The sequence below is a fragment of the Paralichthys olivaceus genome, chromosome 5 (assembly GCF_024713975.1).
Source record: "Paralichthys olivaceus isolate ysfri-2021 chromosome 5, ASM2471397v2, whole genome shotgun sequence".
NCBI lineage: Eukaryota > Metazoa > Chordata > Actinopteri > Pleuronectiformes > Paralichthyidae > Paralichthys > Paralichthys olivaceus.
This window is the reverse complement of record NC_091097.1, coordinates 20,485,076-20,500,360: the sequence shown is the minus strand read 5'-3', so window position 1 is coordinate 20,500,360 and position 15,285 is coordinate 20,485,076. Positions and strand designations below refer to the sequence as shown.

The 15,285-nt window shown below is 44.0% G+C and overlaps 2 protein-coding genes across 2 annotated transcripts in view; one reads left to right on the top strand and one right to left on the bottom strand.

The window, feature by feature from the left end:
* Positions 1 to 1,416, top strand: part of elof1 (elongation factor 1) — a 2,142-nt gene extending 726 nt beyond the window's left edge. Inside the window, exons 2-4 of the mRNA XM_069524544.1 lie at positions 95 to 224; positions 300 to 370; positions 535 to 1,416. Coding sequence (XP_069380645.1) covers positions 109 to 224; positions 300 to 370; positions 535 to 599 — 252 coding nt within the window. The 5' untranslated portion in view covers positions 95 to 108 and the 3' untranslated portion in view covers positions 600 to 1,416. The remainder of the gene's footprint in view (positions 1 to 94; positions 225 to 299; positions 371 to 534) is intronic.
* cnn1b (calponin 1, basic, smooth muscle, b) lies at positions 1,199 to 10,658 on the bottom strand. Its single transcript, XM_020109203.2, has 7 exons — positions 10,400 to 10,658; positions 5,526 to 5,647; positions 5,366 to 5,432; positions 4,609 to 4,746; positions 4,247 to 4,363; positions 4,020 to 4,166; positions 1,199 to 3,197 (listed from the first exon to the last, which is right to left on the bottom strand). The coding sequence occupies exons 1-7, from the start codon at positions 10,457 to 10,459 to the stop codon at positions 2,952 to 2,954; spliced, it is 897 nt and encodes a 298-aa protein (XP_019964762.2). The 5' UTR covers positions 10,460 to 10,658; the 3' UTR covers positions 1,199 to 2,951.
* Positions 10,659 to 15,285: the final 4,627 nt, after the last annotated feature.

Sequence of the window (15,285 nt, the reverse complement as noted above, 5' to 3'; positions counted from 1 at the left end):
TGTCAAAGGTGCAGACGACGAGTTTAAACAGACAAATCCAGTAAAAGCAGAAGACAAGTTGAAGAAGTGTGTGTTGTGATTCCTTGCTGCGCAGATACAGGCGTGCAGATGGGGCGCAGGAAGTCAAAGAGAAAGCCGCCTCCTAAGAAGAAAATGACGGGGAACCTGGACACCCAGTTCACCTGCCCGTTCTGTAACCACGAGAAATCCTGCGATGTCAAAATGTAAGTTTGTCTCAGCTGTGACATCACAAAGCTTTTTTAAAAAAAAAAACATGCGTCATGAAAACTCTTTTCCAGGGAACGAACCCGCAACACAGGAATTATATCGTGCAGCGTTTGCTTGGAGGAGTTCCAGACTCCGATCACCTGTATCCTTCATGTGGATGAAATGATTGGCTATCATCGCACTTAGCTAAACAGTCACTGAGAGCAAGTTAGCTATTTATTGAGGTTACAATAAATAGGTGGGTGGTTGGTTATAGTCAGTTAGAACAGTTAACGTTCAGAATGTCCCTTAACCTCTCCTCGACAGACCTGTCCGAGCCGGTGGACGTTTACAGTGACTGGATCGATGCCTGTGAAGCAGCCAATCAGTAGTCATGTCTTCCTGTGACTCACCTTCTCTCTAACCTCACGTTTCACCTCTGGTCCGGTGAATCGGCTCCTGTTGAGCTCGCACCAAGTAGAAAAAAAAACCCACCCTCCCTCCCTGTCAGTGTACGACACGCTCCTCTGGCTGGGCCGGAGAGTTGCCGGCGTTGTTTTGATAGTAACGTGTCTGCGTCCGTTTACAGGTTCATTTCTCATTTCAGTGATGCTTTCTTTTTACGTAGGATGAAGATGCTCTGACATTTCATTCTATATGAACTGATATTTCCACATCCTTTTTTTTTTAGTATTTGTGTTATAAGTAAAGAATCATTCTTTTCTTTAGGTTGTACGCAGAATATTATTACATACAAGTGTTACTGTAGAGGAAGTAGTGTTTCATTTTTCAACCGTTACTGATGCACTGAATCATTATGTTGGTTGCTCATTTCCTTTTTTTTAGACTATTGTGTATTTGTACTGCTAGATTTGTATTTTCCTTTTTGAAAAATCACAAACCTGTTTTGTCTTTTACACTCGTTGTGTGTTTCACGTGTACTGTGTAATTTGATGTTACGACAATGATGAGAAGATTTACCAGAAAAACATATTTTTCAAGTGTTTTTATTGCACAAATGTGGCATATAAAAGAAAAAACAAGAGGCTAGCTTAGCAGATTAGTGTAGTTTGAACAAATGTTGAAACACATGAGGATGAAACCGTTTCTGCCATTCTGAACATCACGGGGGGACGACATTCTCACATTTGATTGATTTAAAAACAAGTTTGGTCGTTTGATGGATTAAAAAAAATACAGAAATGTAAATGTGTTCATGTATGTGTGCTTTTCCTCCCACTAGATGGCGCTCTGCTACATGTCCAAAATCATAGCTTTGGTGTTTTACACAGCGAACATCAGGAGCTCAGATGCTTTGGTCCATTTGACCTCTGATGCTAAAACTTAACGAAGACACACAGAGGTTTTGATGTGTAACAGCATCCGAGCCCCGTGTGTTTCCAGCGCCACACGTCTCTGCTCTGTGATGTGGTGAAAACGAACATCACGGCGACCTCTGACCTCACGACCACGTTACATTCAAGACACTCGGTGGGTTTACAGCATGATGACATTTCAAAAAGGAGAATCTCATCTGTATTTGGCAAAACTCACAACCACAATCATCAGCAAGGACCTGGCTCTGTTTATATTGCTGTTTGCTACCAGTACTAGTGAAAATACTCCTTTTGCACTTTTAAATGTACCTACTACCTGTTACACTACGCTGTTGTTTTCTTTACCTTTAAATAAAATGAGTTGTGAATGTAAAAATCTTATTTTGTAAACTAACTTAACAACTGAAGAAAAGTGGAGAATAATCGTAAAGTGGCACCAAATAGAAAACTCAAGTTAAAGTAAGTGCAGAATCTGAGTCACTGCACTTCGTTGCCTCCGTCCACTGGTTTACTGCACAAAGTGAAGCCGGGTAAAGTGCAAATGAAAAAAGTTCACAGAGGCGGAAGACGAGTCGGAAAGTTTCCAAGAAAAGACGACAGGCAGTACAAAAACTACCGGTGACTAAGTTCAGCCTAACATCACACCGAGCATCACAACACCTGCTCTTTTATTTCAGAAATGCATTGTGCGACGGACCAGGCCACTTTTTCTAAAAAACAACAAAGACTCATGCGTCACACAAGCCAAGTAAATTAGCCCCTGGAACTAGGCACTGTGGGTAATTTGTCAGGCTGGTGAACATGACGATTTGTCAGGTGCTCACAACACAAAGCGATGAAGCTACAAGTCCTCCTGCATCGTCCGCCCCGGCCCGTCTGTGGAGCCGGAAGCGTCTGCGTCATCCCAAGCGGTGGAATCCTGGAGCCTGCGCAGCTCCGACATTTTGTTTCCCGACTGGGTCAAAGTTCAATAGCACCAACGCGGTCACATGTTTCCTTTGGAGGAATCTTTAAATTCTGCTTCGTCAGTGCTCGAGTGGAATCGTAGGGAGGTGGGGGGCGGGGGGGGTTAAAAATCTCTAATAACAAAACATAAAAAAAAAAATGCATAAATAGAAAAGGTCATTAAATCTCAACTTCTGAGCATTTTTGGTTATTTAGCAGTTATTAAATTCACATACAGAAGTCGGCCGCTGCACTGAATCGTTCACCGTGCGGTCAGTGTGAACACTTTTCATCCCTTTTACTTCCTAAGAGTAAAAATACGTGATGGGCAGGGAAGACGACGACGGCACGAGTCAGCGATAAATACTAATCTGCTCGTCGCAGTCGTTTGTCTGGAGTTTAAGCAAAATGGAGGGTGGGGGCGGGTTCAGTGTGGCTGTCCGTGATTCATTCCTTTATTTCTTATTCGTCTGAGTACTGGTTGTAGCCGTCGAACTCGGCCTCGCTGCCGTTGTCGAAGACCTCGGTGGGGTTGGCGCAGTACTTGTTGTCAAAGACCTGGCGGGGGAGGCCGTAGGTGGTCATGCCCTGCTGGGACGCCACTTTGTTGGTGCCCATCTGCAGAGAGATGGTGGTGGTGTCGCAGTTCTCCAGCTCCAGCTTCTTGTCGAAGATGTGCCTCCTGGTTCCCGGAGCCGTCATTCCGGACTGAGGGACAGAAAAGCAGGATGAAGGGATTTGAGTCAACATTAATCTGACTTCAGTTGCAATTAAAATCCGTCTTAAATCCTCTCTTCTCATTTTGAGCTGAACGTGTTTGTGCATTGTCCTTGTTGAATAAAGAATAATGATAATTAAAATCAGTGGATTAATGTGCAGCTCAGGGAAAATAGTTAATTTTGCTTCATAACTGAGTGAAATGACCTGGAAGTGTTCCAGCCATCCTCTAAATTATAAGGAAAGGAGCTCGGAAGCTTCCTAACTTATCTCCTATAGCATAGGAGACACCGGACGGGATAGAATGCCATCCCACAATTCATTGCAGCAACAATATTTAAAGCAGTTTCACTCATGTGACTTGATCCAGAACTGGTGACGCTTCCTTCGGGGTCGAGGATTAACTTGTTTGTTCAGATTATTTGTGTCATGGAAACAAAACCTCTGATGCATTGTTGGTTTTTGTGTTTTCAAACGATCTGTTGACAGTAACAAGACTTTTTTTTCTTTTTGCAGCCGATGAGGAAATGTTTTGTCTGTGTTTGACTTTGAATTGGATGTTGAGCTATTTTTACTCTGACTTCCTGTCTGTCTGTCTGTTTGTTTAATATTCTCTTCTGTTCTACATTTGTTCGCTTGTGGACAAGATAACACATAAAACAACTGAACAGATTTCCACGAAACAGGATTTATACTTTTACTTTCTTTAACACCGAGAATAATTCATGGATCCTGATGTTTGAACTGTGGTGCAGCTCGAGCTTTACTTTGATTTAATTTGGAAATTAGAAACTCCCGAGGCTCCGCCCTCACCTGGCTGGCTCCCTTGTTGGTGCCCATCTGTAGGCTGATGGTAGATTGGTCCAGCGGGTTGTCCATACCCATCTTGGAGTCATACAGGTGGCGTCGCGTGCCGTAAGAGGTCATGCCCTTTTGGCTGGCGAGCTTGTTGGTGCCCATCTAGACACGAAACAAAACGTCATGAGTTAAACAGCTGAGAAAAACCGTCGGCGTGGGGACGCAGTCAGTTCAACTCGGACCTGCAGGCCGATGATGTTGCGTCCCTCCCTCAGCTTCTCTGGAGCGAAGCGGCGCTGCTGCTTCTCGGCATACTTCACTCCTAAGTCGTACTTGGACTGGAAACCTTTAGACTTGGCCTGAGGGAGAGAGGCGGCGGAGACAGAAAGGAAAAATGGTGGTAATGGAGTTTATTTTCCATACTTGTATTGTTTTTATTATGTAACCACTGTTACAAGATGCAACACCACGCTCCCACACAGGTTAATTAATTGTTGCAACACAGACCAATATGTGGAGTCATGGCTCAGGCTAACACGCTAAAGTTAAAGAGATATTTCAGTGTGTGTGTGTGTGTGTGTGTGTGTGTGTGTGTTGCCCTCACCATGCCAGCCAGAGCGATGAGTGTGCTCTGGACCTGAGTGTGGTTGACATTCTCGAACAGATCGTTGGCCTCGAAGATGTCATGTGGCTTCAGGCCGTACTCTGTGATCGCACGCACAAAATTCCCGATGTTTTCCAGCTGAGGGGGAAAAAACCAGGAATATGTGAGAAGGGCGACGTCCATGCAGCACCGACCTGTGAATTCATAAAGACCTCTTCTTCCACAGTATCAGGAGCCGATCAGCTGTCAGCTCAGTGTTTCACTCTGACTAATTAAAACCAATCTGACGTGTACTTATTAATTTGGGCCATGTCCCATCTGCTAACATGGAGGAGGCAGACCTATAGAGATGCTTTGGCTTCACTTTATGTGGATCGTAACCATCGTCCATCTTTATTTACAGTCTGTGGATAATAATGAATAATGAGTAAATGTGCTTCAGAGTCGTTTCCTCACATTTTTATTCTTTATGCTAAGCTAAGCTAACTGGCTGCTGGGAAGTGTCTCACAGCTTTTGTCCTTATAAGGTCTGACTGTCTGAGCAGCAGCGTTAAAATCCCAGTGAGAATTATTTTTAAAGAGCATCAGTCGACCCTTAAAGGAAACGTTTGTTTTTTTAACTCGGTAAAGACCTAATAAACGTCGCTGCCGACTTTATGGAATGTAAATACGCTCTGTGTTGTCGGGGCCAACGGTTCCACGCGCTCTGGAGAACGTCAGCAGGACAAATAATGCTCGTTCTCTTCTTTCCACGTACCTGGTGCCAGTTTTGACTGGAGTTGTTGATCTTTCTCACAGAACCTGGCTGCAGAACGTTTATGAGTCTATAAAGAGACAGAGATCAGTCAGTGATCACAGATATCATTAAAGCATCGTGAAACGTTTCTGCGTCGTCCTCCCGTCGTCCGTCCACTCACTCGCACAGCAGCCCGCCGTCCTTCAGACTCTCCATGAAGTTGTCCCCCATCCTCTTGCCGGTCACGTCCTGGATCCACAGCCGGAGCTCTTCCTCCTTCTGGGGGTCGTACTTCCCGGCGAGCTGACGAGGGGGGGGCGACACAGAGGTCAGAGGTCAAACAGAAGTTTTGTTATGGTTGAATTCAGCCCAAACCTGAAGAGCGATATATGTTCTGTTGTTTATTTTCTATTTCTAATTGAGTAAGAAACTCAGTAAATGATAAGTTATCACTAGAAATAGAAATATTTTAGTTAAGACCCGAACAAACATTCATGAATTAGAAGTGAACCATTTGAAAATCAATATATTTGCTCTAATTGAAGTAGTTAATTCCAGGAAATTTCCTTGGAAGTTATTTGGAAATCAAACACACAACAGAATAAAAAAGTATCTTCTCATTAATCTATAATTGCAGATAAGTAATATAAGAGTTAAGATGGATTCATTAACAAATTCACATACTTGACACATGTTCACTGTTTCCTTTAAACTGACGCTGCGACATGGAGACAAAGAAAGTCACGGAGCTTTTCTTGCAATAAAGGTTAAAGGCTGGTTTGAATTGGGACCCTCCCTCTGCGTCTCGTGACCCCCCCCCCCCCAGGTGGTCCTGTCCCTCAGTGTGGGTGCCACTGCATCTCCAGCATGCAACTCTTAGAAGTCTCTCCTTCAGTTCAATGCAATATTTCTATCGAGCCCAGTTTCAGGTTTTTAGTTCCTGCAGTAACTGGTTTTACGGGACACATCGTAACTGTTCTGTCACTAGAGTCTCACTGTAAAATAAAAAGTGAGTGATGAGGGAGAGAGAGAGAGAGAGAGAGAGAGAGACGAAGAAACCGAGGGGGGAAAAGTGAAAATAGCTTGTGGACATTCCTACTTGGAGAAACACGCTGGCTTCTCTCCTCTTTCCATGTATTTCCTTATTGGCACAATCACACTGGCCTAATACTTAGAATTCTGGTGTGGGGTTTAAGGCTGCCCCCCCCCCCCTCACACACACACACATGCACACACACACACACACACACACACACACACACACACACACACACACACACACACACACACACACACACACACACACACACACACACACACACACACACACACACACACATATGCAAACCCTCGTCCCCTTTTCCAGGACGTTCTGCAGATAAGTCCTCAGTCTGGGACTTGCAGCCAACACAAACAAGTATTTCAAAGCAGCAGGGATAGCATAGCTTCCAGTCCATCACACCAAACTTGGGAGAAACAGCTTTCCCCCCAAACACTCCCTCTCCCTCCGTCTGCACTCGTCTCCGTCTCCCATTGGCCCGGCTCACATTTCTCCCCCTCTCTCTCTCTCACTCTCACTCTCTCTCTCTCTCTCTCACTCTCTCTCTCTCTCTCACCCCCTCTGGGTTTTTCCAGAATCTGCCCTTTTACAGCGAGTCGACTTTTCAGGCAAACCACGTCTGATAAAGACAGGCCGACACCGACAGGTCCCGCTTGCACTCGAGGTGCTTGGGCTCAGAGTTTTGATCTGGCTGTCGTTGGATTCGTAGCCGAGCTGCAGGGATGTGGCCAGAAGATTTCTCAAAACGTTTAAATCACAAACAGGAAGGATAGGGCAAAATCAGAATACCCCCCCCATAAAAAACCCATTTCTGTTATCTTCTGTAAAAACACGTCCTGTGCAAATCCACAGACTGTCGAGGTTTTTACTGAAACTGTGCACGAGAAGAGAAAAGTGATGAAGTCTCTAAACTGAGCAGCCATTCAGTGAACTGTCACCAGACACAACAAGAGTCTGGTCATACCGGACCAAGTAAGGCTGCAGCGACAAACCGGACCAGCTCACATGAGCTAAAGCTAACACTAGTCTGACAACTACACTAAAATATATAAGAATATATTTGGAGTCTGTAGTGATGGTGACTGTGAGATCATTAAAAGTCCTGCTACACACATTTCTATTCATTTTGCATCTCATGCCTCATTGGACAGACAATAAATTACTTCAATGAACAAAACTCGTTTTATTCCTGGATATAAATTGTATTGCAAAGGATTATCATATGTTTTGATAGTATGTATAATATATCAAATAGTCAAAGTGACTTGATGTAAGAAAACATCTGCAATATAGTGAAGTGTAACGTAGCATCTGCTGAAAACAAAAGTACAAGTACCTCAAAGTCGGTTAAAGTACTGCAGTTAAGGAAAAGTGCGAGTAGCTGTTTTTATTTATTCTCAAACTAAACTTTTGACAATCGAAGACGTATTTTCTTCAAACTAAATCCTCAGCGCTGCTCGTTTTTAACGATTTTACATGTGAGACGTTTGGTTTCTTCTGTTCAAAGTTAATAATAAAAGATATTCTATATAAGTGAGGATCAGAGAAAAGCTTTAGTTTGTGACACTCAACATTTCCAACGACATCGTCCTTCGGAACAAGAATATGTGACTTCGGTTGAAATGTCGACTCGAGCAGCAGTTACAGGAAACATGACGTTGATGAACAGACTCTGATCAGTGTCATCGTTCAAAACCGTCAACCCAACATTAACCACTGTTTCCTCATTACCGCGGCAACAGCATCAAAACCGTGCACGAACTGAACGTTGTGTTTGCGTCTGAACGCAGCTTTCAAATCTGTGAGAGCAGAATCTCGCATGTGCAACATGACACATCGGCGCGTGTCCCACAGCAGAGGTCCACGGTGCACTTCCTGTTCCAGAGCCTCCGCATCCGCCTCTGGTCCATGTGCGCTGTGTCGGGACAGCGCTCTGTCATTCTTGACTTCAGTGTAAACTGTTTACACTGAGGACACTTTCTCAAGTTGCAGGTTTGAGCTCGGCCTCTCCTTAAAAGGCCGTCGGATTCTACCGACGCACCTGTGGGTTCCTCCCGCCTCGTCTCTGAGGTCATGCCGCTGGAACTCCTCATCGCTGCTTTGAACCCACGAGGCCCCCGACGCACGTTAAAAGTTATTTCTCTCTGGCCGACTGTTGTTTTCTAATCTACAGCGAATAAAGAGCGTGCGTGATCGACTTGGAAACGGAACAGAGGTGGCAGCAAAATAACAAGCGGAGTCTCGGGGCTTCATTCCTGACTAAGAGCCCGCTGGCTGCTGAACGTAATGAAAGGAATGTGGGTTTCATCGAGCACTGCACCTCTGTGGGAGATTAAAGCACTGATGAGAGACGGCACTATTCAGGGAGGAGGCCACATCTCCTGCAGGAGAACAACAGCCTGCTGATGATGATGATGATGATGATGATGATGATGATGATGATGATGATGGGAGTCGCAGGCCGCTCGTTCTGTCGGCAGCTCTGACTCATCACCTGATTCTACTGTCGCCTCATCAACAGCTCAGCTTCACCGGGAGGCTCAGAGCCTCAGCTGCGATCCAGCACGTTCACGCTGTGTACAAACGCACTCAGGAGTGGAATGTGACATTCAAGTGTAAGTACATTTACCCTCGTGCTGCAGTTTGAGGTACTTGTACTCAGTTTCTGTCACTGCTACTTGCATCCTCGACTTCACAACACGTCAGAGAGAAATATTGTACTTTTTACTCCACTGGATACTTGAAAACCTTAAAAACACTAAACACACATGAGGTAGTTAGTACTTTTACTCTTGTACTGTTGTTTGAGGTACTTGTTCGCAGTGCTGCTTGTATCCACAACACCTCAGAAAGGATTATTGTACTTTTACTCCACTAAATACTTCTAAACAAATATGAAAAGTTTGAAAACAACAAACAGTATATGAGGAAGTTCAAATTTACTTAAACTCCTCAGACTTCAAAATTCTGCTTCTGTAAAAAAAATATAAAAAATATAAAACTACTGTGCTGAGTACTTTTACTTTTAACACTTTTATACATTAAGTATATTTAACCAAGGAGGTTGTGATGCTTCTGTTTCCCCACTTTCTTTAAACTGTGAAATCTGTTGTGATATTTTCACAGTTTCTCGTGAGAATAATTCAAAGATCTCGATCAGGATCATTTCTGAGCCCGTTACTTCTGAGTACGTGACATTTGTTGCAGCTTGATTAAGTTAAGTTACGACTGTTGGGCCTCGTTGAAAATATGAGTTGTGTCATGTCACTAGTTTACTTTTACATATTAAGACAGTGAACGCAGGACTTGTTGTACTTTCACTCTTCATATGTCGGATGAAGTGAATCCAAACTTTTCCCACCACCACTCAGTTATTCTTTAACCAGTCAAACCTCTGACAGTGATACAAACAGTAAATGCAGCGACATCAGTCCGACCTGTTCTGATCTCAGACTAAACAAAACAAATAACTAAAACCTGATTCAGCCCCAGAACCATCAGCTCGCTCGCTGCGTCATCTCTCAGCTCAACACGCCTGCAGGTCAGAGCCTGCACACAACCTGCACCCCCACCAGACATCACGTCTCAATGAAGACTTTCATTGGTCAAACTCAACATGCAACTTTAATATTGTGTTTTGCAGGGAATTATTGCAATGAGATAAAAAATAATATGATATTTTATTAGTCCCACAATGGGGGGACATCTGCTGTGCTGCAGCAGTAATGAAGAAAACAGACATCTGTAAAAGTATTAAATGAGTAAACATGTCACATAAGAGTGTCAAAGATTCTAGACAGATGAATCTGCTTCATGGTGAAATGTGTCTGCTCTGTTTGAATCCAACAACCTGCAGGTTTGATACAAGTAGTTCATGAACCGTTGTCCAACAAGCTGAGGACAGAGCGCGAAGCTGCAGCATCTCGTGATGAAGACATCACACCTCGTGGTTTGTCCTCCACGGGTTTAACACATGAATCAACGTGTGGACTCACTTTGCTCTTGACCTCCGCAGAAAGTCCGAAGGCAGGTCCGCTCCTGAAATGTGTTGTCATCCTGCAGCTGAGGAAGAGGAGGAGGAGGAGGAGGAGGAGGGTTTTTTAAAAAAAAAAAATGGAGGAGCAGCTCTGCGTCCAACACTGAGAATAAAAAGAGTCCAGACAAAATCCCTGCGTGTCCTCCTGTCCCTGTCTGTCCCCGTCTGTCCCTCTCTGTCCCCTCCTGCTCTTTGCGTCGCAGCTGCTCCAGATGTTCAACAACTTCTCTCAGCTGGATCTTTTTTAAACACTTCCCATGTGCGTGCCCTCCGATTGGCCGGAGCCGCCGTCCAATCGGAGGCCGGCCTCCTGGTCGTGGGGGGAGCGGTGGGGGAGTGATGTCACCGCTGCGGTATTGGATTCGAACGGTGTCACTTTTTCCACCTTCAGGCCAGAGAGGGATGCTGCTGTTATCAGATTTAAACACATGATATCACAGAGAGGCTGGAGATCTGACGTTAGGTTATATTAGACCCTCGCTCACACATAATAATGATGCACATTTTATCATATTAGAATGTTCTTTTTTTAAAATATCTTATTCTTATATTTATATTTAAACCATATTTAAAGTTATTTAATCATTTATGACTTTTGTTCTGTGTTTTAACTGATTTATTTTCTCCCCCTTCACTTCTCTCCACTCAGTGGATCTTATCTTATCTCAACTCGTCTTAGTGTATCGCATCTTAGTTTATCTTATCAGATCATATTGTAGTTGAACGAGATGTAATAATAATCACAATACTACTACTACTGCTACTACTACTGCTACTGCTACTTATAATAATACTTTAGGAAAGTTTAACTGAGAGTTTAGAGCACTGGCTTGAATTTAAATGCTTGAAATAAAAGAGCAGGTAAGATTTGTCTGGTTTAACATCACAGTTTAATTAGCTTGCAAACTAAAAATTTGTATAAAAGTAAAACCGAATTATGACTCGATAAGTTGAAATTTTGACTTGATGATGTCGTCAGGGAACCTTTAATATTCTCAGTAAATTAATTTGACTTGAATTTTACACTTTTAACTGGAGCTCTATAAATAAATGTACAGAACGTGTTATAGTGAAAACTAACTGTGACGTTCATTCAGCAGCTGCTGTCGATCTGCACAGAATCCAACTATTCTTTCAGTTTGAGACTTTAAAGCCGACATTGACGAGACGTCGTCATCATATCCAAAAATATACGTGTTCACAGCCCCACACCAGCGTGGAGCTGATAGCAGCATATTTGTGTGTGTGTGTGTGTGTGTGACTTTGTGTGGAAGCTTCTGTCTGACGTCACTCTGAGAGCAGTGAGGTGGTTTTCCTCTTTTACTCCAGTGTGTTACTCCTCTCTGCCCCAATAGGCCGGTGGACGACAGGGAGAAGGAATGCACCAGATTCACTGAGGAGGAGGCTCCCTACATGATTCACCCTCTGCTGTGTGTGTGTGTGTGTGTGTGTGTGTGTGTGTGTGTGTGTGTGTGTGTGTGTGTGTGTGTGTGTCACTACTGGACACATGGCGGGCCGACGTAGCTGGAGAGGGAAATTTCTGGAAAGGGACAGAGACAGCTGAGGTACAGTATGAGAGACAATGAAAGGGCTCAAATAGATTACTGGACACACACTGTTACACACACACACACACACACACACACACATTACTGCAGAGCAATGGTCTGCATGAGAGACTTTAACTGACCACAACATTTCAGCTCACAATCCAACACACTGCAGCTGCTACGTTAAAATAAATCCCATTTGTATAAAAAAGTTCAGTTCCAGCAACTGATTACCACTGAACCTGCAGCGCGATGAGAGGCCTGCAGGGAACAACACAGAGTCCAGTTACACACGACAACAACCACCGAGAATCTGAACCAGGAGACGGGAAACAACCGCAAATATTAAAACTACAAACTGCTCTGTGTTTCCTGTCTGTCTGTCTGTCCCCTCGTCTTGCACATGTCTGTGTGCCACAGCCCAGTGACTCACAATCAGTCCATGAACTAAAATCCCACCTGCAAACAAAGTCAACTGGTTGAACTGTGTTTTCAAACATGAATTATTATCGTGTGAGATGTGAATTGGAGCCGAAGTCCCAGAACGTTCCTGAAAGTGTTTTCAGAATCAGAATCAAAGCAGGTTTACAGATGTGGTGTGTTTCGTGCAGCTACAAAAATAGAAAACAAAATTAAAGCTGATAACATCATAAACACGGATTGTGCAACATGCTGTAAGCTCAAGAGAAGGGATTGTGTAATTTGGACGAGGAGCGAAGTTTCAGGTTTAAGCTCCAGACCTGGAAACGATCGGTTTGTATGTGAGAACTGAAAGAATCAATAAATACACTGAGAGCCGCAGGTAGCTGAAGTGTCAGCTGGTATGTAAACAGCCACAAGTTTAATAAACCTCAAGACGAGTTTAGACCCTGAAAGTTTCAGATGAAGCTGAAACGTGTTGAACTCATGAAACACATTTGATTAAATCCTGTTTCTGGCCCCGATGAGCTCATCAACAATCGACAGATTCAGATAAATGAGTGAGAAAACTTCTTCTTTCTACTTTTACGACAGAGGAGACGTCTCGTCTCTGTAATGTTTCTGAGGTGGTGAAACTATCGGCCAGCACATTAAACTTCATCTGCTAAATAGAATTCTACTTTCTGCACAGACACTCTGCACAGTTGCACACACACACACACTCACACTCACACACACGTGCACACGCACAGATTGAGGGGTTTTATAAACATTTCACAGGGAGACGAAGAAGAAGCGTACACATGGAATTCAGACACTTTATTTGGGCATGATGGGAGAAGGGAAGGGCCTGAGCAGACGTGGAGAGAGAGAGACAGAGGTATAGAGATGTAGAAGAAGGAATCCCTCACGCTGTAAATCTCGTATATTCACAGCCTGCTGGGACACATGTTGTCTGTATGTTCCTCCACTGTTCAGCATCATGTGATGTGGATGTCGTCCGACGAGTCAAAAGGACAAAGACGATAAAAGTGCCACAGTTGAAATTGACCCGTGATAATAAACTTAATTTAATTTATTTAGATTGAATCGACAAGGGAAGGGTTTTTTTTTTGTTTTTTTTAAAGAGATGAACTTTAACTGGTGATTTTACAATTTCTTATTTCTACTGGGACAAATATACCAGAGAGAAGAGAGACATCCACGGTGTGAAATCAGGAGGGCTCCAGGTTACATCGAGGTCGTGAGTCATGATATCCGACAGACGGAGCATTCCATGGACAAAAACTGGAGGAAGGATGCAGAGACCCAGTGAGGGGGGAGGGGGGGGGAGAGAGAGAGGAAGAGTTAGTGAGGCAGATTAGTGCAGAAACTCAGAAGGACTCAGACCCCTCTCCTCACTCCGCTCCGTCGGGCTATTTATGGAAGAAGGCCTCAAGATCCTGCGCAGCTCAGAGGAGTTCTGAAAGCTGAGTTCATGGCAGCGTGATTCTAATCTGTCGCTACCGTCGGACAGGAAGCTTCAAACAGACCTGGATTTGGTCAACGGGACCACCGGCGTCCACTGGGACGTTTAACGTTCCGTTTAATTTGAATTCTTCTTCTGCACATTTCAGCTCATTCAACAATCCAGATGTTTCAGTTAAGTTTCTTCTTCACGCTTCGTATCCGCTGCACTCCGTCCTGCACGAGTTCATCTTCATCTGGCCACTGGACGTCCATTAGACCAGACTTTTATCACAGGAAGTGCATGAAATTCAGGACATAAAAAGCTTCTGCCCTCGTTTCAACAACTTCCTTCTACTTCCAGTTAAACAGTTAATTCAACTCCCGTCAGTATCTCAACCATTAAAATCAGTTTCTCCTGGGAACGTCCAGCTGCTTTATCTTTTTATGGATGTTTTTATGTTTGTGTTCTGGTCAGAAATATCTGAAGAATCGCTCCCTCGTCCTTCTAACGCTCCACCTGAGAGGAGACGTACCTCAGCACAGAGTGAACATCATGTTTCCAGTTAACGAGCTGCTTCCAAAGTCATTTCAATCACCTCTGGGCAACGATTACAGCACCTTGGAAAACCAGCTTCGGTTTAAAGCCTCTCCAACGGAATGTAAAAATGTTTTTAATGTGTTTTGTTTTCCCAAGTCTGGGAAAGGTCTTCACCATAAATTCCTCCTGAAATAGGCATATCCCTATAATCTTATTTTTACATAATTATAACTTGCTGGGAATCGTCACCGGCCTGCGCCGCTCACAGGGAAACAACTCAAAACACAGATATCAGCCGTGTAAAGTGGGGATTTCACGTTAACACACAGGAAGTCCAAACGTCCAACAAACACAGCTGACAGGAGGTAAACACTCCTGAGAGGCTGAGGGAGCAAACGCTCTGTGTCGGTCAGCTGGAAGAAATTGTGTTGAATCAAAGTGATGACAGACGGTGGACTTTTGAAACGGGCAGGTGTGTTTCTGTGTGTACACAACATGCAGGCGATGATATGTGTGTGTGTGTGTGTGAGTGTGTGTGTGTGAGTCCACACTGTGAATGTGTGCTGTAGTAGCAGGAGGAAATTTTCATTGAGCCTCTGTTATGTGACCATGTTTGGTAAAGCTGCTCGAGCACAGTCTGACCAAGCCCCTTGACCGATTGGTACGTGTGTGTACACACACACACACACACACACACACATTGTGGTTTCAATCACAGACCGGCTGTGGATCAGACACCCCCCCCCCCCTTTCCAAATCACTCCTTTACATCTTTCTTTCTCTCCTGCTTTGAATCAAACCTCTCGTTTCACTCTTTCCATCTCACGTTGAACGTCTCACTCATTTCTTTCTCTTTCACGTACACAATTTAACAGGAAGGAAAAAACA

Coding starts and splice junctions, on each gene's coding strand:
- cnn1b (XM_020109203.2), bottom strand. CDS start 10,459: ATGACAACACATTTCAGGAGCGGACCTGCCTTCGGACTTTCTGCGGAG. Junction 4,747..5,365: donor CCAGTCAAAACTGGCACCAG/GTACGTGGAAAG, acceptor TTTCCCCCTCAG/CTGGAAAACATCGGGAATTT. Junction 4,364..4,608: donor TCATCGCTCTGGCTGGCATG/GTGAGGGCAACA, acceptor TCTCTCCCTCAG/GCCAAGTCTAAAGGTTTCCA.